This window comes from Pituophis catenifer, unplaced genomic scaffold, assembly GCF_029215685.1.
Source record: "Pituophis catenifer annectens isolate HBS135680 unplaced genomic scaffold, rPitCat1.0.hap2 SCAF_79, whole genome shotgun sequence".
NCBI classification, from domain to species: Eukaryota; Metazoa; Chordata; class Lepidosauria; order Squamata; family Colubridae; genus Pituophis; species Pituophis catenifer.
In genome coordinates, this window is record NW_027256959.1 from 84101 (window position 1) to 108513 (window position 24413).

General features: G+C 43.0%; 1 protein-coding gene across 1 annotated transcript; it reads left to right on the forward strand.

Moving 5' to 3' along the window:
- Positions 1 to 3398: 3398 nt before the first annotated feature.
- On the forward strand, positions 3399 to 13207 carry MINAR1 (membrane integral NOTCH2 associated receptor 1). The gene is made up of 3 exons (XM_070956556.1): positions 3399 to 5696; positions 7299 to 7553; positions 13010 to 13207. Exons 1-3 carry the CDS (start codon positions 3399 to 3401, stop codon positions 13205 to 13207), a joined length of 2751 nt encoding a protein of 916 aa, XP_070812657.1.
- Positions 13208 to 24413: the final 11206 nt, after the last annotated feature.

Genomic DNA, 24413 nt, shown 5'->3' on the forward strand with positions numbered 1-24413 from the left:
TACTTACCTGATGCTCTGGCTGCATAATAATGATGACCCAAGGTGTTTCATGAAAGTGGTGATTTGCAAGGGGAAGCGTTATGATGGTCAGCCATGGATGTCTTTCAAACTTGGCTGAAACTCAACAGTGAGCCAATATGGTCTAGGATGGTGGAAAGCAGTCCGTTCTCCTTGAAAGTTGGATATCCTAGGTGTGTGCAAGCTGGTGTGTGGCCAGGCCTGTCAACCTGGCCTAATCTTCTCCTTCTGGAAAGTTAGGTCTACATTAAGTTTATTAGCCACACATTCTAAACTAAAGAAGCAACTTCTGCCACCATTCCTTCCCCACACCCCATGAATCAACCTTTGGATTTGTGCTGTTGCTTGGAATAGACATGATGCCTGTGCCAAGATTGCTTCCTAAGGATTCTTCCTTCCCCCCCCTCCCTGCCCCCAAATGCAGAGAATTGCAGGCTTGCAGTAAATACTGGACTTGAGCTGATGAGTAAGCCCCTAGGAAATTATGTTGGGTCCCTCCTCCCTTCTGTTTCCCCAATGGCTTGAGAAGAGTGAATAAAAATCACATTAGGACGGCTGCCAGCAGAAGATCTTCTACCTGCCCTGGGATTTACAGAAATGCAGAGATTCAAGAAACCCCCCATCCCCCAACAATCAAGTATTTGTGTCTTTGTGAAACACACCGGTAGGAACCAAAACTCCAGTTTCTCTCCACTCTTATCCTGTAAGGTCAGAGGAGGAAGAAGAGGAGGAGTCCTTAGAAAAACCAGTTTGGGTACCGTACAACACTCCCCTCCCCCTCCTAAGAAAATATCTGTTTTCTGGTTGATCTACATTTTAATCTGAATTATACACACACATATGTGTGTACATGTGTGTGTATACACTCTTTCTCCTTCCACCATCTCCAGACAAGCATGTTTATCTGAGAACGGGCTTTCAGCTTGATTCTAGGAACGAGCTTGCTCGAGTGTCCATATCAGTTTTCATGGTATGGGTTTTGAGCCAGGAGGTATGAGCCATTATCATTGCCTTCGGAAGGATGGCGGAAAGACAGAGGGGGTGTTTCTTGTTATTACAGTACTTAAAAGGCTAATATGACTCCTGTACATGTGGTGGTGACAGCCACGGTGCATTCAGTACAGTTAGATCTACATCGAATGCAGTGGTAAGGAGGGGGTATGTAAACAGTGAGGCAGGGTGGTAGAGTTAGAATGGCAGAATCTTCCTCACTGCTTATATTGGGTTTTTTTTTTTTCTTCCCCTGTGTACCTGTATATCTGTGTTTATAGTAGGAGATCACGTACAGATTGGGCGTAGCATGGGATGGCCCACAAAAGGATTCACATTTAGCTTGCTCAGTTGAATTCTGTGTACCTTTGGGGTGTGTTTGTGTCTGTGTGTGCTATGAGCATGGCTTCTTCGCAAACGTGTGGAAAACTGCACCACTAATCTTTGCCCTGTTGTAACCCCAGCCATGACAACAAATACAGTTTCAATCATGTCAAATAAGGACGGATAGCAAGCTATCCTTCTTCCCTCCCTTGCACCCCTACCTGCGGGGGGGGGGGGGGAAACCTTAGTCCAAAATAGAGAATCGAATTGATAACATTGAATCACAGAGCATGGAGATAAAGTGTTTGAAAGCAGAAGGTGCTGAAATTGTAGCATTGGTAGCAGTAATACTGATAGTAAAGTACGTAAATTACGAATCTAGGAAAACCGGGACTTCTCCTTTGGCGAATTCAGTAGCAAAAAACCTGGTGGTTTTGTTTACATATGGTAAAGTTACTTTTTCACATATACGGTATGTCAGCAGGCAATTTTATAGAAGAAGGAAGGCTCGCTAAGTTCAAGGCTTAGAGATTGGGGAATGGGTAGACTTATGAGAACAGGTTTGAAACATGACTCTCCCAACAAGTTTGGATCAAATTAATAACAAATGCTTATAGGAGCTGCTTCTCCGTTCTGTGTCCTTATTTTATACTTTGCAATTCTGCAGTCGTTTCAATTAATCTTTTATTCTGTAATTGGAACACATTACGCAGGTTGACCAAATATTGCTTGGTCTGTTTTGGAAGGGGGTGGGGGTGGGGTTTTAGAGATTTGTTTTTGTTTCTTTTCTCTTTCAAAGGGTAACTGCAAGCAAATAAATTTCGTTGTGAATATAACCTTGTAAAGTAAAATGGGATTAATGCTAAAGTAGGGTTACCATATCCGGGCTGCCTAAATTGAGACGGCTCCTAGGTGGCAGCAAAGAGCTGGCTTTCTATATCTCTTGTCTACCATCTAGTGGTCTGGATTTTTGTAGCCCTCTCATGATGGCGAAGTTGTTTTATTTATTATTTCCTGGTGGGGAATCTGGGACATAATCAACAGGACATATTCAGAGGGTTGAAATGATGAATTTACATAAATTTGTAGCCTGGCCCAATAAGAGATTAGGAGTCATTTGAGAGGGGGGGGGGAAAACACTCTCACAAAATGGCTACCATAATAGATCGTGTCTATTAACATAAGACCGATTTGTCAGAAGGCAGATCCTTAAGTTGAGCTCTACCCCTTGGAAAGGGTTGCCATTAAGATGAGCTTGAGTGAAGAAGATGCCTAGCTCTGGCTTTGCTAGCAGCCATGCTCAAAGAACTGTTTAATATATATTTTTTTAATGATGTAGTAGCCTTGTGAAAAGCTAGCCTTGTGATCTGTGTGTACAAGGATACATTCTGGGAGATGATAGAAGGATAGATGGGTGGATGGGTGGGTGGATGGATGGATGGATGGATGATGGAGAGATAGACAGATAGAGATGGAGGGAAGGAGGGAGGGAGGGAGAAAGAGAGAGGGAGGGAGCTATAGATATTGCTTTAAACCAGGGGTCAGCAACCCGTGGCTCTGGAGCTGCATGTGGCTCTTTCATCCCTCTGCTGTGGCTCCCTGTTGCTGGTCGGCTCCACAATTAATAGGGCTTTCAGTTAGGACAGGTAGAAGAAAAAGGACACCATGCTAGGAGAAGACTCTATAGTGAGGGAACTGGACTTCCGGTCAGCTCCAGAATTGAACAGGGGCTTCCGGTTAGGACCTTTGTGGCTCTTTGGATGCTTAAGGTTGCTGACCCCTGCTCTAAACTCTTCAGAAGAGACATAGAACATGTTAAATTCTATTCTGATTTGTTTGCCTAATCATCCTTCAGAGCCCCTTTGTGCTAAAAGAGAAACTTTGAATAGTTTGGAAGAGGTGGTTTTCCTACCTGCAACACCCTCTCTTTGCCTGCCACTAGTAGATCGTTGAGATGCAATGGCTTGTGATAACTACATTTTTGTGTTTTGTTTTGTTTTGTTTTATAAATCGGTGTAGAACCGGAGCAAAACATTCCAAGCGAACCACAGCACTTCCTACCGACCATGGAGGCCCATCAGGAGTCTTCCGTGTTCCTGATGAACATCTTGGAGGAACTGGATACTAAGCAGAACTCCGTTTCCTATCAGGACCTTTGCAAATCATTATGTGCTCGATTTGACTTGTCCCAGCTGGCCAAGCTAAGGAGTGTGCTTTTCTATACGGCCTGTCTGGATCCCAATTTCCCAGCCACTTTGTTCAAGGACAAAATGAGATGTAACGTCAACAATCAGCAGTCAAAGAAGATCATGGTCGCAGCTGATATTGTGACCATCTTCAACCTCATACAGATGAATGGGGGCCTGGCGAAGGAGAAGCTGCCCACCACCCGGGAGAAAGTAAGAAAAAAAGAGTCGCTGGACTCCTGCCGATCAGACAACGAGGTGTGCAATATGGTGGACTGCGTGGTGAACTGCGAATTGCAAGACGGAGAATTCAGCAGGGGCTATTCCAGCAAGAGGGCTTCCAAATGCAGAAAAGGGGATTGCAAAGACTGTCCTCCATTCGTACCCACTTCGGAGATGAACATTTTGCTGGGGATGGATAAAGATGTCAAAGGACGAACAGCTTCTCTTGATCGGTTGCAAGCTTTGGCCACCTACACCATTGCCAGTTCTCCCCCCTGTGAAATGCAGAGCACTTACTTCCCCATGAACATTGAAACTGACTCCATCTCAGACCAGGAATCTCTGCCTCCCAGCTCGAGCATGAAGGAATCATTCATTCCAAGCGACGAGCCCTTTTTGATGCAGTCCTGCATGCAGAAGCGCAACATCTTCAAGGAAGACTTCCATAACCTCATCACCATTTCGCCCAGCTTGATGTCGCCACCAGGCAAAGTGGATGATGAGCTTGGGGAACCCCCAAGCCAAAAAGAAAACTCCAAACAGACATTCTTCAACCACAGCTTTGAAATACCTTACAGTAACCAGTATTTGAACCCAATTTATTCTCCTGTTCCGGAGAAGAAGCGAGCCAAGCATGAAAGCTTAGATGATCTCCAAGCTTCTACGTATTTTGGCCCAACGACTATTCTTGGGCCTCAAGAGACAAAACGATGGTTGGGAAAGCCAAGCAAATCAACTCCCTGGCCAGTCAAGAGTTGGAGTTTGAACACAGAGGAAGTCCCCGATTTTGAAAGATCCTTTTTTAACAGGAAACAGCCAGAAGAGAAGATGCAATATCAAAGTTCCAAGAGCCAGCCAGCCAATTTTTCAGCTTCTGAGAGGCATCAACAATATCTCAGCTCTAAAGAACAACAATCCATGATGCAGCCCAATTATGGGGTCAAATCAAATGGGCATAAATCCAAAGACATCCCCTCCATCTTAGAAGTCGACAAGCACGAGCCCATCAAAAAATTTAAAGACAAAAGTATTAATTGCACTGCTGTTCAGCTTCAAAGCATTGATAAAACCAGTAGCGTTGGGACACAGACAGATCGGCAAGGACTGGAACACAAAAAGTTCAAGGAGATGGCCCACCCGAACCAAAGTAAGTATGGCGAGAGGCACTCCTTGAAGCAATCAGATGATGACTCTGAAATCGTCAGCGATGACATTAGCGATATTTTCAGATTTCTGGATGACTTGAGCGTCTCCGGGTCTACAGGAGTGATCCAATCTTCTTGTTATAACAGCACTGGCTCACTTTCTCAGATCCACAAATCTGACTGTGATAGCTCCCCCGAACACCATTTAGCTAAAATTTCCAACGGAAACGCTGGCAGCAACCTAGACAAAATGTCTCGGTTGGAGATCAGCAGCACAGACGACGAGCTGAAAACCAGCGTCTGCAAACTAGTCCTAAGGATTGGGGAAATTGAAAAGAAACTGGAATCCCTCTCCGGTGTCAGGGATGAAATTTCTCAGGTCCTGGGGAAGCTAAACAAATTGGACCAAAAGATCCAGCAGCCAGAGAATGTGAGTGTCCAGCTTGATCTTAATTCCTTGACCAGTGAGATCCCATCGGAAGACAGCACCTCCCCCAGGATTTTCTCATGTCACAATTCGTCGCACGGGGGCAAACTGGAGAATAACCCAGACTGGTGCTGCTCTGACGCCAGTGGCAGTAACAGCGAAAGCCTTCGTGTCAAAGCCTTGAAAAAAAGCTTATTCACCAGGAGATCCTCGCGATCTTTAACCGAGGAAAATAGTGCCACCGAATCTAAGATCGCAAGCATTTCCAACTCCCCTAGAGACTGGCGTGCAATCACCTATACCAACCAAGCTGGCATCACAGAGGAAGAGATGAAAGACCGAAGTGGGAATGAAAACAAAGACTGGCACCGGAAATCCAAAGAGGTAATTCCTTTTTTCTCCCCGCCCCCAGTTTCAATCAGTAATATATTCATGTTTTTGCATAGAGGTACAGTTGAGATAAGGGACGCGGTGGCTCAGTGGCTAAGACACTGAGCTTGTCAATCAGAAGGTCGTCAGTTCAGCCATTCGAATCCCTAGTGCCGTGTAATGGGGTGAGCTCCCATTACTTGTCCCAGCTTCTGCCAACCTAGCAGTTGGAAAGCACGTAAAAAATGCAAGTAGAAAAATAGGGACCACTTTGGTGGGAAGGTAACAGCGCTCCATGTATCTTCGGCATTTAGTCATCCCAGCCACATGACCATGGAGACGTCTTTGGACAGCACTGGCTTAGAAACAGATGAGCATCGCCCCCTGGAGTTGGGAATGACTAGCATGCATATGCGGGGGAACCTTTACCTTTACCTTACAGTTGAGATGTTCTCATAAACTCCTAATACTCCTGTGTCTGAAGCACCGAAAAGGTGAAAGGATTTGTCATTGATATCACCAATGCCCAACTGGGGGCTCCTTTCACATCTCGATGAAGGTGCCCATCAAAGTGGCACCCATTTATCTACTGGGGGTTGCTCACTTTCGAACTGTTGGTTTGGTAGGAGCCCGAGTGTGTGGCGGGAGCTCACTCCACCCAGCAACAGGTCTCGAATGCTTTTCTAGATAATGAGGCTACTCCTTTTACTATTATTTCTATGTCTGTTTAATGAAGCAAACATTTAAAACAATGAAAGGTTGGGTATAATTTTTATGTATGTTTGCCAGTCTTGACTTCTGGCAGCTAAACATTGTAGTTTTCTGGGCAAGATTTTGGAAGTGATTTGCCATTGTCTCCTTCCTTGGGGTGAGAAAGACTGGCCAAAGATCATCCAGCTGGAGTTTGTGCATAAAGGAGAATTAGAACTCACACTCTCCTGTTTGTCCTGATGCCTTAACCCTGTGATGACAAAGCTATGGCACGGGAGCCATATCTGTGGGCACATGAGCGTTGCCCTAGCTCAGCTCCAGCGCGCATGTGCGCACCGGCCAGCTGATTTTTGGGCCTTCCACGCCCACTGCTGGAAGTCAGGAAATGGCCCGTTTCCGGCTTCCAGAGGGCCTCTGTGGGTGTGGGAGGTGGGGAAAGCTGTTTTCACCCTCCCTAGGTTCCAAGAAAGCCTCTGGAGTCTGGGGAGGGCAAATAATGGGCCTATTATTACTATTATTGGGCCCACCGTTAACCTTTTTGCCATCATGTGCCAAAAGCAGGGGTAGTGCAGGGGGTCACGTGGGCATGCGCGGGGGTGCAGGGTGTCATTGAATTATAGGTGTGGGCACACACACACGCAACCCCCCCATGCTCTCCACACTTTTGGCAGGTGATGGCAAAAAGGTTAGCCATCGCTGCCTTAACCTCTACTCCAAACTCTTTGGGTATAAATGGGCACGTTTGTAAAATGTGAAAAAGTGTATGCAAGATCTCCTTTGCACAGCAAACCCTTAATGCTAAACCCCTTCAGAACCAGCATGCGTGCATGTTTTCCTTTGTTGTCTGATCCGAATCCGCTTTGGGCCTTCTAAGGATACCCACCCAACTTTCACACCTTGTTGCAGGCCGATCGGCAGTACGAAATCCCTCAGCCATATCGCCATTCCAAACCACCCAAAGACGGTTTCCTGATAGAGCAAGTCTTTAGCCCACACCCTTATCCGGCATCACTCAAATCCCATATGAAGAACAACCCTCTTTACACAGACATGCGCCTGACAGAGCTGGCTGAAGTGAAACGAGTCCAGCCTTCGTGGACTGTTGAAGAGTACACAAGGAATTCGGGAGAGAAAGGGAAGCTGGCTTCTTTGGATCTACAGGTGAGACATTTCTTTCCTCTTCCTGGGGATCCTACAGGCCGGCAGCCCCCAAACTTTGGGGCACCAGGGACCGATTCTATGGAGAACAGTTTTTCCATGGACCGGAGGGGGCGTGATTTCATGTGCTGCCTGTGGATTGGGGTGTCAATCCCAATCACAGCAATAGTTCTATTCTCTGCTACATTGATGAGAACCCACTTCAAAGCTTCACCCTGTTTTAACAAGGAGTCAACAAACAGAAACAGGTTCAGAGGAGGACAAATAGGATGATTGCTGGAGTGGAAGCTAAGCCTGATGAAGAGAATCAGAAAGAACAAAAAGTGTTTAGCCTTGAGAAGAGGTGATACAGTGGGACCAGGGGTATCCTACTTACCTTTACTATGGTTCACATCACTCCCGCCGCAGATCACTTATGATGACATCTGGGTCACTGGGCGGAGCCTCCCGCCGGTTTTACTACCGGTTCTTGCGAACCGGTCTGAACCAGGGGCAACCCACCACTGAGTGGGACTCTTCAAGCATCAAAAGAGGGTCACGCAGAAGACATCTATGGCCTCTTCTATCATCCGAGAAGAATGGTCTTGTTATGGTTGCTCTGAAAAGGCAATTCCCAACCAGAAAGAATAAGAGCAGATAAAACCATAGAGCCATTATTAAACAGAAGTGACAGCTTCTTTTTCTTATTCAAAAGAAGAGCAAGGGCCTCTTTTTTTGATAGGGATATATACTTCAATTTGGACTTCTCCACTGAGCACAAAATTTGACTGCATAGCCTTGATGGCCCCGTCCAGCTCTGATCTTATGGAAGAACTCTACCTTGCTTATTAAATAGGACACATATTTATTTATTTATTTATTGGCTTTTTTTTTTTTTTGAGCCATGGTGGTGCAGTGGTTAAAATGCAATATTGCAAGCTAACTCTGCCCACTGCCAGGAGTTCGATCTTGACCGGCTCAAGGTTGACTCAGCCTTCCATCCTTCCGAGGTCGGTAAAATGAGGACCCAGATTGCTTGGGGGCCATGGGCTGACTCTGTAAACCATTTAGAGAGGGCTGTAAAGCATTATGAAGCAGTATATAAGTCTTAAGGGCTATAGCTACTGCTGTTTTAATAAATTTGTGCCACCCCTATTCATTTTTTTTTAAAGCCCAAATTTGGCCCATGTTTTGATTTGGGCTCTTGATGAATAACCCTGAGAGCTGCCCTTGGATGTCAGGATACAGAGTCTTGATGGGCCCTGGTGATGGTAGAATCAGTACTGGCCCCAGTATACCTTTCCCGCAATCAATGTACCTTTTCTCTTGGATTTGTGGGGATTAAAGATGGCTACTCCTAGCCACCTGGCCTCTGGAGGCTTCCTGGACCGACAGTGGGCCTTGCGACCACCTACAGCTGATGAACTGGGTTGCATTTATTTATTTATTTATTGGTTCGGTTTATATGCCGCCCTTCTCCGGAGACTCAGGGCAGTTTACAATGCATTAAGCAATAGCCTTCATACTTTTGTATATACCTGCTCAGTAGGGCTGTCACCCCCCCCAAGCAGAGTTCTTTTTTAAACAAAGTCAGCTTATTGCCCCCACAATCCGGGTCCTCATTTTACCTACCTTGAAAGGATGGAAGGCTGAGTCAACCTTGAGCCTGGTGAGATTTGAACTCGCAGTAATTGCAGGCAGCTGGTGCTACTTAACAGCACTTTAGTCTGCTGCGCCACCAAGGCTTTGGTGGCTTGCCAGGTGTACCGGTTTGCTAGCCAGGTTTTACCTACGTAAGCTAAGATGTTCTACAGCCCTAGTTCTGTGAAATCTCATTCACAAGTTTCTGGGCTTTTTGTATCTTGCTGAAAAGCAACAACTCTGTGCTGCAATTTGGGAGCACAGAGTTGCTGTTTGTCAGCAAGATACAAAAAGATACAACTTGTGAATGAGATTTCACAGAACTAGGGCTGTAGAACATCTTAGCTTACGTAGGTAAAACCTGGCTAGAAAGAATATACACATAAAAGCCTACGAAAAAGATATATTGGTTGTTGAAACTGCAGTTATCTTCTTTTTGATCTCCCTATAGACAAGTTACTTCCTGCAGCTTCTGTTGCTCAGGTGTCAAGATTCAGAATTAATCAGCCACTTGGAGCCCCAACAGACTTGAGTGGTGGAAAGGTTCAGTCACAAGGTGTTGCTCTGATTTGACTCGAGGGCATCTTGTCAGCTGTTTTTAGCAAGGCTGCCAAATGAAAAGCAAAAGAAATCTTGCAACAAAAGGGAGCGTGAGATTGCAGCTTCAGAATGGAGCCTATCTTGCCCGCCTTGGAAAATTTGGGGGCAGGAGAGTCAAGGGAACTGTCAATGATAGAGCTACCTACCTCTGTGCTGCTAGAGCCAGCCTGAGTTCTTTTTCTTTTTCTTCCGAATAAATCAGAAAGCTTTCAAATAGAATCGTTCTCCTTTCCATCCTGTTAACTGTCATCCTTCCCTCGGGACTGGCCCATGGTGCTGCTATCAATATCACAGTAGTATAATAATAAGGTGACCAATCGTCCTCCTTTAGGGAGGACAGTCCTCCTTTTGAAAGTTCGGTCCTCTCTCAAAAAATGTCCTATCCTACATGTCCTCCTTTTCGATATTTGAAGACTAATCTGTAAATCTCCGTATTCGATCGATGCCGATCCGATCCGTTGCGTGTGATGTGACGCAGAGGTGGGTTTCAGCAGGTTCTGACCAGTTCTGGAGAACCTGTAGTGGAAATTTTGAGTAGTTTGGAGAACCGATAGTAAAAATTCTGACTGGCCCCGCCCCCATCTATTCTCTGCCTCCTGAGTCCCAGCTGATCGGGAGGAAATGGGGATTTTGCAGTAACCCTCCCCTGGATTGGGGAGGGAATGGAGATTTTACAGTATCCTTCTCCTGGAGTGGGGTGGGAATGGAGATTTTGCAATATCCTTCCCCAAGAGTGGGGTGGGAATGGAGATTTTACAGTATCCTTCTCCTGCCACGCCCACCAAGCCATGCCACGCCCACCAAGCCACGCCCACAGAACCGGTAATAAAAAATTTTGACACCCACCACTGATCTGACGTATTTGTATTTGACATGACGATTCGTCATGTCAAATACAAATATGTCACATCACATGGTACAGTGTGACAAGACATGATTATGAGACGCATGCGATCCACACAGGAGAATTGTTTTGAGAGAGTGCACCACACGCAAGTGGATTTGTTTACTTCTTACCGAAACACGACACGGCACATACGCATGCATTAGACTCACTTCTTTTTTTTCTTCAGTTTATTTGTGTCCTTCTTATTGTAAAAAAGTTGATCATCTTAATAATAATAGCCTTCAGATCCATGGTGACCCATTCGCTCCTTTAGATTTTCCCAGAGTTCTGTCCGTTTGGGGTTGAAAATTAAACAATTCAGGCAAACGTTATGCCTCTTATGGATGTATTTTAAAAGGAAAAGCAAACCCAATGTTTAATATTTAAAGTTAAAAATTGCACCAAATGTTTAAAATTGCAATAAGCTCATGCTGCCTACGATTGTAAATCAGATTTAATTATAACTGAATTTTATTTTATTGGAATTATATGCTGGGAATCTCTGGAAATAGAGGGCGATAAGATAAACAGATCTTCACTCTCTCTGATGTTGTTGTTGTTGTTGTTGTTTAAATCACAGTCCTTTGATTACCAAAACACAACAACATCGTGCAGAATAAATTATTTTCACTTTTGTAGGGGGGCTTTGAAGTTCTATTTTTCTCCCAGGCACTGAGCCAGGATGCTACGTGAACTACATCTGCACTTTCGGAGTTAATTGTCTCTGGTGCTTTGTGATTTTATTGATACCTTATTTTGCAATTTGATACTTTTAACCAGTGGTGGGATTCAGATAATTTAACAACTGGTTCTCTGCCCTAATGACCAGCTGGGTAGGCGTGGCTCGGTGGTCATGTGACCGTGTGGGCGTGGCCAACTCAACACCACTCACGTCAATGGGCGCTTCGCCTTAGCTGTTACAATGTAATAAGGGTTAACCAGAGAGGCAGTTTCTGTAAGCAGGACAATAAAGATTAGGCTAGAAACACCACCAGAATGTTCCCTTCCTGCCTTCCTTACAGGATTAGCCCTGTAAAGTGGGGAAAAAACAAAATAAGATTTCTTCCAAGAACCGGTTCTCCGAACTGCTTAGAAAGTTAACAACCAGTTCTCCCGAATAGGTGCGAACTGGCTGAATCCCACCACTGCTTGCCAACCCTAGTTGGCTAGAATTGCTTGGAAAATGGGTGGCTTTAAAAACCGAATAAATAAATAAATAATCCTATTCTCTCCTCCCCCCCACATCTCATTGCATTGGGTGAAAATGAATATGTTCTTATACTTCTTTCAGTAAAGAGGAATTTTGGAGACTGTTATATCTTTCCACTTATTTAGCGGCAAGGAGACCAAAGAGAAATGGGGAAATCTGGCCTTTTACAAAAGCTGTTTATTTAATTCATGTATAAGCCACCTCAACTGCCAATCAATTCTAGATGACATGCAATAAATTAACAACAAAAGAAAAGAAACAATAACATTTTAATAACAAAAGAAAAGAATACCAACAAAAACCAGTAAAAAAAAAAGCCAACAACGCAAGAGAATATTTGTAGCTTAGGGTCGAACTATGATGTCCTTGGTGCTCTCTGAGTGTGGTTGCTTTTCTGCAGATGTTTCATTATCCAACCAGGTAACATCATCAGCAAACATCCCTGTCAACTGCCACCTTACACTTACTTGTGTGCTTCACTGCCCTGAACTCTAGGGAGGGGAGAATGCTTGGGGGAAAGCGAAAGTAGTAACTGCTGTATCTCCCTGAGATGCTGCTTCAAGGTCAACCTACTGGGAGAAGAATGCAGCTGCACATGTATTATGTTTGAAATGTCTGTTCTGAAAACATCTTGCTTGAACCTGGTTGGTCATGGGGGGGGAGGGGTGTCAGTGATTGAAGGCAGTTAAAGGAGGGAAAAGAATTTAGGGATTTTGCTGCATGATTCTCAGTTCTGGCAATGCATTTACTGCGATATACTTGTATTCTAGCTCAGGCAAGAAACCCTATACCATTTCAGACAAATGGTTGTCCTTAAAAACTTCCAGAGTTGGAGCATTCACGACTTCTGGAGGCAAGTTGTTCCACTGATTAGTAGTTTTAACTGTCATGAAACCATGATGTTACCTAGTTGCGTAATGAAAAAAACCAAGAAACAACCAAGCTCAGAGAGCACCGAGGACCACACAAACTATTTTTCAGCCTAGCATGCTGGGATCAGATCTATCCAGATTGTGAAGTTAGCATATTTTGCTCAGCCAGCTAATGAGGTATGCAGTGGAGGATTTATAGAGAGGAAATCTAACAGATGGAGAAACTGTCTTTTTAATGCTCCTCCCCTTTTTCTTTGGTTTTTAATTTCAGACTCAAGAATCTTTGAATCCCAACAATTTAGAATATTGGATGGAGGATATCTACACCCCAGGATACGATTCATTAATAAAGCGTAAGGAGGCTGAATTCCGAAGAGCGAAAGTGTGTAAAATATCTGCTCTAATTGCAGCAGCGGCCTGCACAGTTATTTTGGTCATTGTGGTTCCAATATGTACTATGAAATCGTGAATCCCATAATGGTCGAATCGACACCTGCCTTGTACAGAACTTTTGCTTTGGATACTCCACTGATGTTTAACCTACCACCGTAGGGCAAAAAAATAAATAATAAAAAAAAACCAACAACGTTCCACTAGTTGGGAAGGATACGTCGGATGATCCCAACAAGCAAGCATGCAAAGAATTTTAGGTGTTGTTTTTTTTTTAAAAAAAATGTATTTATTTTAAAGAAAAAAAAAGTACAACATCATTTTAAACCAGCAACATGCCTAGCAGACTTAAAGGCACCTCGGTTTAAATTTTTACAAGGATTTTCCCCTCTCCCTGTAACTGGAAATGGATGAAGAGCAAAAAGTGGCGTGTTTTTTTTCCCTTCCTGTACTTTTATATTGAATTATATATAGATGACTCTTAATTCTTGTACAATATGCATTTACCAGGCAGAGAGCGACCCTTAGCGTTTCCCCGAAATGTAAACGATCTGAATGTATTGTGCATCCCATTTTTTGCTACACGTTCCTTATGGGTTAAGTTTCGAAAACAGATTGTGTGACCTTGGAGAGAAATTGTGTGTTCCTACCCTTGGAATTAATAAGGGCTGTTTGTAATCTGGTCTCGCCCTCCAAAGTTCCTTTGAGATCATCCCAGGGTATGGAGGTCAAGTGCCATCTGCTGTAGACCAAAAAAAGAGGTTGTGTTGAACAAGCCCTTTCAGAAAGGGAACATTTGCATAAATGTCACATTTCCAAACGAACCTGGCATGTGCTCCGCAGTCCTTTGACTTTTTTTTTTCACCTCCACAAATGGTACCTAAATGTCCTGCTTCGGCCATCTCGAAATCGAATGACTTCCAAGAAGTGGCTTTTTTTGGGGTGGGGGGGTTGATCAGTGGTGGGATTCAGCCAGTTTGCGCCTATTCGGGAGAACAGGTTGTTAACTTTCTAAACAGTTCAGAGAACCGGTTGTTGGAAGAAATCTTATTTTGTTTTTTTTCCACTTTGCAGGGCTAATCCTGTAAGGAAGGCAGGAAGGAAACATTCTGGTGGTGTTTCTAGCCTAATCTTTATTGCCCTGCTTACAGAAACTGCCTCTCGGGTTAACCCTTATCACATTGTAACAGCTAAGGCGAAGCACCAGTCGACCTGAGTGATGTTAAGTTGGCCACGCCCACATGGTCACATGACCACCAAGCCATGCCTACCCAGCTGGTCATTAGGACACAGAACTGGTTGTTAAATTATTTGAATCCCACCACTGGGTTTGATGCATTCTTGGAACTATAAGCAGCAAAGTTACAAAAATCCACCCTCGCTCCTTTTACGTGTCGAAAGAGGCCGTTTAAAGTAGCACCATCGTGAAGGCGAATATACGTGTCCTGGGATAATGTTGCAGGATCAATTTGGGTCAGTCACCGGGACCAGAGGTTTCGTCTTCTGAGTCGGACTCGTGCTGGAGCCCATCCTTGGGGGACTTCTCTCTAGCAGAGAGACCAGCGCCTCTCATCCCGATGACCTACCCAGATTGGATCCTGTAGCACCATTGTGGATGTACACAATGGAAACAAACAGTCATAATTCACACCTTAGTACAGAGGAGCAAGTCATCTGTCATAAGAGTCTATACGAAGCTCATTTTGGACCATTTTTGGCAATATGTATATTAAGCCCTGATTCAGATATGTATAACACCTGGCTATGAGTAGGTTGGCAAGGTATTCTGCAGCTGGGCATAAAGGGGTGCTTCTCCAATGCGTTTTTTTGAACATGTTCATTTGAAACCCTCTTCTGTAAGAAACAACTTGTGCCTTTTGAAATGTGAACCAATAGGATTGTAGTGGTGTCTGCGTGCATTTGGCCACCAGGTTTTCATTTTTTAAAAAACAAAAATAACAAAACTTGGGTTTCAAAACCCGTTGCTACCAGTTCGCTTGTGGGCATGCAGAAACGTCCGGGCAGGTGGGCAGAGCCTCTCGCCACTGCCACTACCGTTTCACCCGATGCGGGGCGAACCGGTAGCAACCCACCACTGATATTGACACAACACAGTTAACCAAGTTCACCTTAATGGCTAAGGTAACTGCGTCAGTCCCCAAAAATGGGTTAAGCCAGTCACCAGGTTAAGCATGTACAGGCAAATGCAGGCCAGGATCAGATTAGCAATACGACCCCCTTGGGAGCCAACTAGCATATTTTGTATTCTTTATACTCTTAGATGAATTTGATTTTTTTTTAAAAAAAATTGCATCTTAGTAGACTACTTACTTTGGGAAGATGAATCTGCAGAGAGATGCTTGTTAGATTCTTTGCAATTTTTTTGGGTTGATTGTAAACTTGATGGCCAACTAGGATTAATTGCAAACAATTTGTGAAGTGACTGCCATTTCAGCCTGCTTAGTTATGGAGCAATGGAAATCTGGCTAATAGAACTGCTATCTTCAGTGTGTTAACACTCCCTACTTCTCAACTTTTCTTTGCTGCACCCCAGCGAAATTAGGAACCAGAAGTTCTATTGTTTCAATTAGGATTTGAGGCAAGGCTAGCTTTTAGCTCACTCTGAAACCCTGAACCGGGTTCAGAGTGGAGCAACACAAACCATTGTAGCCTGCTTGAGTTGTACAAATTGTTCTGGTTGCACGGAGGTGTGATAGAAATCATAAAAAAGGCATGGTGTGCATTATGGGGTCATCAACCAACCACGCAAATTATGTCATTTGTGTTAGCCACATCATTATGCAAAAGGCCTACTTCACACCATGATGTCATAATACATAGAGTGTCATCTACTACCTCTTTTTAGGGGATGCCCATGGAAGTGGTAACCAAAGGGAATAATGTGAATTCGAATGCATGTCAACATCCAATTGATGGTTCATGTATTCCAGCCTCTAGTTGCACTCCCAATATTCCTTTATTCCAGTGGAACCACCATTGAAAAACAGGTGTCTCATTCCTTAATTCCAGTATAACCACCATCTGAGTTCTTTTATACCTATGTGAACCATTAATGATCAAAGTACCATATGTGAGGGCAGACTAAATTCCAAGACTGTCCTTCTTACTGGCAGTGTTCACACCATACATTTGACCACGTCAAAACACTTGGTGCATTGTATAGTTCTTGCAACAATCACTGTAACTAGATCCAAACCCATCATCTGGGAATAGAGTCCCCAATAATTTTCTCCAGGAACTGCCCAGTATTTATTTAGCCCTGATTATTGGTCAGGCCAAGACCACCAAGATCTAGCTGCAAAAACCCAGACGGACTCTAAATCACAGCAGAGAGATACAGAAATGGCTATTGTCGCCTAGACGTTTTCTTGATGCTTGTGCCCAGTTCTTTTAACACTTAGGAAAGGCTTAAGACTATGACCTCCGTCAGTGGAAGCAGTAGAGGTAACTTCAGTCTATAGCTGTTAGGATGGAATCTATGTTCTCTGCTAGCTGGCAGTGAAATTTGTGAAGGCTTGAAACAGTGGTACATTTTCCCCCAGGATCTCCAAAGAGAATTTTTTGTCTGAAATATTAGGCAATTTCTGCCAAGCGATATATTTTTGTTGTTGTTCATATGGTTCCTTGCCAAAATACTCTGTTTCCCTGAAAATAAGACCTCTCTGAATAATAAACCCAATCGGGCTTTTGAACACGTGCTAAAATAAGCCCGCCCCTAAAATAAGCCCTCCCTGAAAATATTTAACCGCACGCGCAGCCGGTCCCCGCCATTTCCTCTGGTTAGGGTTAGGGAGACAGAGCTGGAAATCAGGTAAGACGGCAAGAGGATCCCCGTCTTGCTCCACGCACCCCGAATAATAAGACCTCCCCAAAAATAAGGCCAAGCGCTTATTTCAGGGTTCAAAAAAAAAATAAGACAGGGTCTTATTTTCAGGGAAACACGGTATTGAAAGCCTGATTCCAGAGGCCACTGTATATTAGTTCAAGATCTATGTATAATAAACCAAGAATAAATCAACCAAATACTCCATGGACCTCAACGGTATCCAAATACCATGTTTTCCAAGGCTGTTCCTAAATGAACTCAAATCGGTGGACAAACAGTTTCTGCCCTCTTGGTTATTCATTGTTTATTTCTTTTGATTGCACCGGTGTGCAGAACCCGTGTTTTCATTTGGTTGCAGATTCCAAGCATGCTTGAGGGCACCAATGAGAACAGCCATGATGACATCAAAGGGACAACACAGGTACATGTGTTGTCATGCCCACCTCCCATGTGAATGCCCATGAGTCAGAACCAAGATTGGGGATCGTGCACCGTGTTTCTTAATTGAAAATTTCCCTTTATTTTTTTTTTAATCTTGATTCGTCAAAGTCCAGCTGGAATATTTAAAACATGCTGTAGTTGCCATCAGGCTCTTCTTATGTGCAGTGTATCCCTTCCCACTTATGGCTGAGTTTCTCTGATATGGGAAGCACATTTGTTTACTTTGGCCTTAGAGTCTTGTGCAGACTGGAGGTGGCTCAAAAACCATGATTCATGGCTTAGTGTTTTGGGGAGACGTCAACCAGCTGTAATTCATTCAATATCAATCAATCAGTATAGAGCTGGAAGGGGCCTTGGAAGTCTTCAACCCTCTGCTCAAGCAGGAGAAACTACACCATTCCAGACAAGTGGCTCTCCAATCTTTTCTTAAAAGCCTCCAGTGATGGAGCATCCACAACTTCTGAAGGCAAGTCGTTCCGTCGGTTCATTGTTCTCATTGTTAGGAAATTTCTCCTTAATTTCAGGCAGCGTCTCTCCTTATTTAGTTTCCATCCATTGTTTCTTGCCTTGCCTTCTGGTGCTTTGGAAAGTCATTGTTAGCAAACTAGGTTTGAGTTGTGGAAATGCAGCTAACAATCCAGCCCAGTTTCATCCCAGGCATAAGTGGTGGTAGCATGGAAAAGTTTGCACATTTGGATTTAACATATTACATTTCCCGGGTACAGCTATACCAGAAAACAACATTACCTGCTGTCTAACTATCATTTTTTTTGGTTCCATACCAGCTTTAGCTTGAGTCTTTTCCATTGAATCTATGTAGGGATTGGGATGTTTTATAGCCATAACTATGCACAGCAGAGAAAGAGTTACAAGACTCTAGAAATAGAATAGAATAAAATAACAGAGTTGGAAGGGACCTTGGAGGTCTTCTAGTCCAACCCCCTGCTTAGGCAGGAAACCCTACACTACTTCAGACAAATGGTTATTCAACATCGTAAAAACTTCCAGTTCGGAGCATTCACAACTTCTGGAGGCAAGTTGTTCCACTGATTCATTGTTCTCACTGTCAGGAAATTTCTCCTTAGTTCTAAGTTGCTTCTCTCCTTGATTAATTTCCACCCATTGCTTCTTGTCCTGCCCTCAGGGGCTTTGGAGAATAGCTTGACTCCCTCTTCTTTCTGGCAGCCCCTGAGATATTGGAACACTGCTATCATGTCTCCCCTAGTCCTTCTCTTCATTAAACTAGACATACCCAGTTCCAGCAACCGTTCTTCATATGTTTTAGCCTCCAGCCCACTAATCATCTTTGTTGCTCTTCTCTGCACTCTTTCTAGAGTCTCCACATCCTTTTTACATCGTGGCAACCAAAACTGGATGAAGTATTCCAAGTATGGCCTTACCAAGGCATTATAAAGTGGTATTAACACTTCACATGATCTTGATTCTATCCCTCTGTTTATGTAGCCCAGAACTGTGTTGGCTTTTTTGGCAGCTGCTGCACACGGCTGGCTCATATTTAAATGGTTGTCCACTAGGACTCCAATATCCCTCTCATAGTTACTACTATTGAGGTACCACATATACTAGAAAGCTGAAGAGGTTAACGGGGAAGGAGATATTTGCTTTTAAGGAGATTTGCTTTTATTCCACCGTTGTCGCACACACGGCCTGCTCATCCTGTGAAGTGTTTTTATTTCTGCTATGTGTTCCCACAGAAATGCATAAGTTGCTGGGTGCTTATATTAATGACCCAAGTTTCAAGCACAAATGGGAAATGTTGATATTCATACGGTACACACTTCATTAGGAATTAATGCTGCGCAGGAAAGATCTGCATGTTATTAGTCCTCGGCGAGTGTTACATTTTTTAAACAGTTATTTTCCTTTGCCTCTTCTAAAGAGAAGAAAACATAGTCATCTGCAAATTCCTAATGCTTTTATCAAAATGACCAAAGCAGCAGGGCATTGTCATACCATAAAGCAGGGGTCTGCAACCTTAAACACTCAAAAAGCCATTTGGACCAGTTTCCCACAGAAAAGAAAACACCGGGAGCCACAAAACCTTTCCCGTGCCTGACTATTTCTTGAGCGGCCACAAAACTAGCAAATGTAGTTGAATTAAATGTTCCATTTTCTTCTGAATTGGATTTATCCATGGTTGGCCTACTGGGGGTTGAGAAGCTCAATAAATCATGTGTCGGCGGGCGTCACACATTGGCGGTTGTGACGCATATTTTGAATGACAGGGAGCCGCAGCAGAAGGGTGAAAGAGCCACATGCGGCTCCAGAGCCTCAGGTTGCTGACCCCTGCCGTAAATCATACCTGCCTGCTTGGGAGGTGTGCAATGTCATGACAGCTAAAAAAAAGGGGGGTACCACAACTCTTGTGGGGATACTTTCAAATTGACCTGATGACTTTCAGGTTTTTCCACAATTCCCAACAAAACATAATCCATATTCTTGTCATCTCAACAACTTTTAAGAAATGTTCTTAGTTTGGAGAGGCTGTCCCACTCAGTCCCTGCTACTCAGTCGGACAATTCAACTCTAAAATGATGACCTTGCATTGGGCCACATCCAGATCAAGATGGCAACATACCATAGTAGGATGTCTAAAAATTCACCTTTCCACCATGATTTGAAATTCAGGAAAGGTGGATCTTGATTTTTTTTATTTGATTTTTGCATAGTAAAAGTATTTGGCAGCAGTAGCTTGCCTTTCATACATTGTGTTTAGTATTATGTACCATTTGTGATATATATATATATATATATATATATATATATATATATATATATATATATATAAAACAAATATACTATATACTATATATATATATATGTATTATATAATACATATATACATATATATAATGTATTATAATATATATATATATATATATATATATATATATATATATATATATAATTTCTATAAATAGACTTTTGTATGGCGTGAATAACAATAATATCAGCAACAACAGTAATAATACAGCTATAAATACTTTATAATCCATAGTGTAATTGAAAGAAAAATGTAGTAGACAATATTACTCAAGACAATAATGCCAAGCATATTAATATTTTTTTCTTTTTTTGTATATATGCCTTATGAATAAAACACAGAATAAAAAGGTAACATGAAAAGTTAATCAAGTCATATATAAAAAAAAAAATTGGGACCCTTGCCACTTCTGGAACTATGTGCTATTGACATGAAGAGGACTTACTTCTGAGTGAATCGATATAGCAGCCTTTTCTAACCTGATGACCTCCAAATATGGTGGATGCCCATTATCCCAGCTGGCATAACTTTGGTGACTAGGCATTGTGGAAATTGAAGTCCAAGCTGTGAAAGACTGACATACTGCATACGATCCTCCTTTATGGTTAGAGTCGCAATGAATGCATGTAATCCCAGTGAAGTTCAGTGGAAAACCCATTGCATTCACCTCTGTTTATTCCTTTCAATGGGACAATTGCACCAAAGTCTCTCTAGATCCATTTGTTCACTTTGCTTGTGAGAGCCAGGAAACAGGAATACGTTGATTTACCCCCCCCACCCCAGTTTGAGATTATTTTATTTGTTTGTTTGTTTGTTTGTTGGACTGGGGCATTGGGTTACTTGTCAGATGCAATGATGCCTTTGTTTTATAAAGCTACTGTACAGCGTGGCCTTTTAGTTCATGAAAAATACAGTATCAAATAAACTTGAGGAATTGTATGCGTCCTTTGAAGTCCGCCTAATGAAACAGAACAATTCATTTATCACCCTATTACCTGATAATGTTTCCAGGGACATCAAGACACAAAGCTGCAGGTGTGAATGGTAGGGAAGGTTGGATAATAATAATAATAATAATAATAATAATAATAATAATAATAATAATAATAATAATAATAATAATAAAAAAAAATATGAAAGTAAGAAAAAAGTATGGTTCATTGACATTGCAATACCTGGTGATGCACGGATTGAAGATAAACAGCAAGAAAAAATCACAAAGTACCGGGACTTGCAAATTGAAGTTGAGCGACTGTGGAAAAAGAAATCATGTGTTATCCCAATTGTAATTGGAGCCCTTGGAGCAATACCCAAAGGGCTACCCTGCTATTTAGAAATTCTAAATTTGCCAGACTTGAACATTTTGACTCTACAAAAAACCACCTTACTCGGAACAGCTTACATCCTCCGACGATACCTTAACAGTTCCTAGGTCCTTGGTTAGGACTCGAGTTGCTGAGCTATTAACCAGCCTCAAAGGCTGTGAATCTCACTAAAAATTAAATAATAATAATAATAATAATAATAATAATAATAATAATAATAATAATAATAATAATTTTATTTATATACCGCCCTCCTCCCAAAGGACTCGGGGCAGTGTACAGCCAGAATTAAAATATAAATATACAATATCATAGTTAAAATTAATTAAAATCATTAAATAGTTTTGGCCGAATTTTAAAACCCAGAATTAAAACCCAATTTAAAATCATTCAGTTGGATAGCCCCGCCTGTCAGAACAGTAGGGTCTTGAGGGCACAGCGAATGACCCGGAGGTCAGAGATGTTATGAATATCCGCGGGCAATTCATTCCAAAGGGCAGGAGCTCCGACAGAGAAGGCTCTCCTCCTGGGTGTCACCAGCCGACATAACTTGGCCGACGGTACCCTGAGGAGTCCCTCTCTGTGGGAGCGAACTGGTCGGTGGGAGGCTGTTGGTGGCAGAAGGCGGTCCCGTAGATATCCTGATCCTATGCCATGGAGCGCTTTAAAGGTGGTGACCAACACCTTGAATTGCACTCGGAAGACCACTGGGAGCCAGTGCAGCTCACGCAGGAGAGGTGTTACATGGGCGTAACGAGGTGCACCCATAACCACCCGCGCGGCCGCATTCTGGACCAGTTGGAGCCTCCGAGTGCTCTTCAAGGGGAGCCCCATGTAGAGAGCATTACAATAGTCCAGATAAAGGCATACTCTGTCTTGACTTGGCAGGATTTTTTTCATGGGACTTGCGTCAAGGAGATAATCAGAAAGCTGAAGCTGATGAAAGATGGATTTATAATAATAGGTGCTTGCAAGGGGATTCAGAGCTCCTGGAGAGGCTGCTGAACAGAACAGCATGAGAATATTTCAGTAGACTGATTATTTTAAGACTGGTTGGTTTCAAAAGTTATCCAGGAATCTCTTGGTCTAAATATAAATGGATTGGCCAAAAGAAATCATTCTCAAATATATCAAATGCATGACATTAAAAACTAACACAACGTGCCTCTTTCTCTAATGTTTTAAGTTACCTCAACTCCTCATTTGAACATGCTTCTGTGGTTAGTTCATGGGATCCGGAATCAGTAGTTCGTCCAGTAGATATTTGAACTAGGTTTCCTTCAGATATGCTAGATTACAGCTCCTCGGTTGATCAGATAGGGATTGTCCAGAAGAAAGAAGGTCATTCATGTACATTGCAACATAAATGGTTTATTGAAATCTATATACAAGAATTTGGTCAACTAATGTTGTTGTTGTTAGTTGCAAATGGGTCATGTCCGACCCATTACAACCCCATGGACAACATTCCTCCAGGCCTTCCTGTCCTCTGCCACCCTCTGAAGTCCATTTAAGATCACGCCGATTGCTTCAGTGACTCCATCCAACCACCTCGTTCTCTGCCATCCCGTTCTTCTTTTGCCCTCAATCTTTCCCAGCATTAGGCTCTTCTCCAGTGAGTCCTTCCTTCTCATTACATGGCAAAAGTATTTGAGTTTTATCTTCAGGATCTGGCGTTCTAAAGAGCAATCAGGGTTGATCTCCTCTTCGACTGACCGGTTTGATGGCCTTGCAGTCCAAGGGACTCGCAGGAGTCTTCTCCAGCACCAAAGTTCAAAGGCCTCAATTCTTTGGTGCTCAGCCTTTCTTATGGTCCAACTTTCAGGTCAGCTAATAACCAACACTAAATTGGCACTATGCAAAAGACAATGGAATTCAAAGGGGCCTCCTGGACTTTGATTTATTGTGGCCGTGCAAAGATTCTGAACTGATGACGTGTTTAACTCCGCCACTCCAGCTCTGCCTGCTTGTCTCCTACAGGGATTATTGGAATTGGAGCCTTCACAGCATAGTGGAAGGTACAAGGCTGGAGAAAGTTGGTCCATAGGGACATCAAAGACTGGATGCGATTTGAAGGATATGAGATTTGCCCGTGTGATTATCTCAGTTGTAGTAAATAAATCATTTGAATGTTAGAGTAACGCTTCATGAATTAACCATGAGGGTGATCTACACTAGCTGTTGAGGAATCGCTCAATATTTACACTCGCCAAGGTGCAGTCCTCCTGCATCTAAAAGGTCTTATGGGAGCTCCATTCAGTGTAGATGATTACCTGTCTTCAGCCATTACCTCTAAATGGATAAAATTAACTCAGCCATATATCATCATCATCCACTTATTAGACTAAGTGCAATCCTGGACACCTGCACCTACTGTAACTCCCGTTGTCAAGTGCTGAAAATGGGCGTATTATTTGTTAGTTTTGTAAATCGCATTTTGGGAAACCCAAAGGCATTTGGAATTATTTCTATTTATTTCAGCAATGATTTACTCGTTGCAAAAGAACTGATGCACCCCTCCTAGAGTATTTTGAGTCTTTGTCTCATATACAGTATAGAAAAAGGTAAAGATTTTCCCTATCCAGTCATGTCTGAATTAAGAGGCCGGTGCACTCACCTCTGTTTCTTAGCCAAGGGAGCCAGCATTGTCTGAAAACATTTCTGTGATCATGTGACCAGCATAATAATACCAGCAGCACAGAGCAAGCGACAAAACACAGAACACTGTTACTTTCCCACTGAAGTACCTATTTATCTACTCACATGCGCATGTTTCAAACTATTCAAAGCAGAGGGTCTCACCCCATCTTATAACGCTTGGGTCTCAAACCCACCTTCTTAATGGCTGAGCCATTGTGCCCCTACTCATATATAACCACACAAAACT

Bases quoted from the DNA above. Each gene is read 5' to 3' on its own strand.
- MINAR1 (XM_070956556.1), top strand. From the start codon at position 3,399: ATGGAGGCCCATCAGGAGTCTTCCGTGTTCCTGATGAACATCTTGGAG. The intron at 5,697-7,298 runs GTAATTCCTTTT...ACCTTGTTGCAG, and splicing joins GGCACCGGAAATCCAAAGAG to GCCGATCGGCAGTACGAAAT. The intron at 7,554-13,009 runs GTGAGACATTTC...TTTTAATTTCAG, and splicing joins TGGCTTCTTTGGATCTACAG to ACTCAAGAATCTTTGAATCC.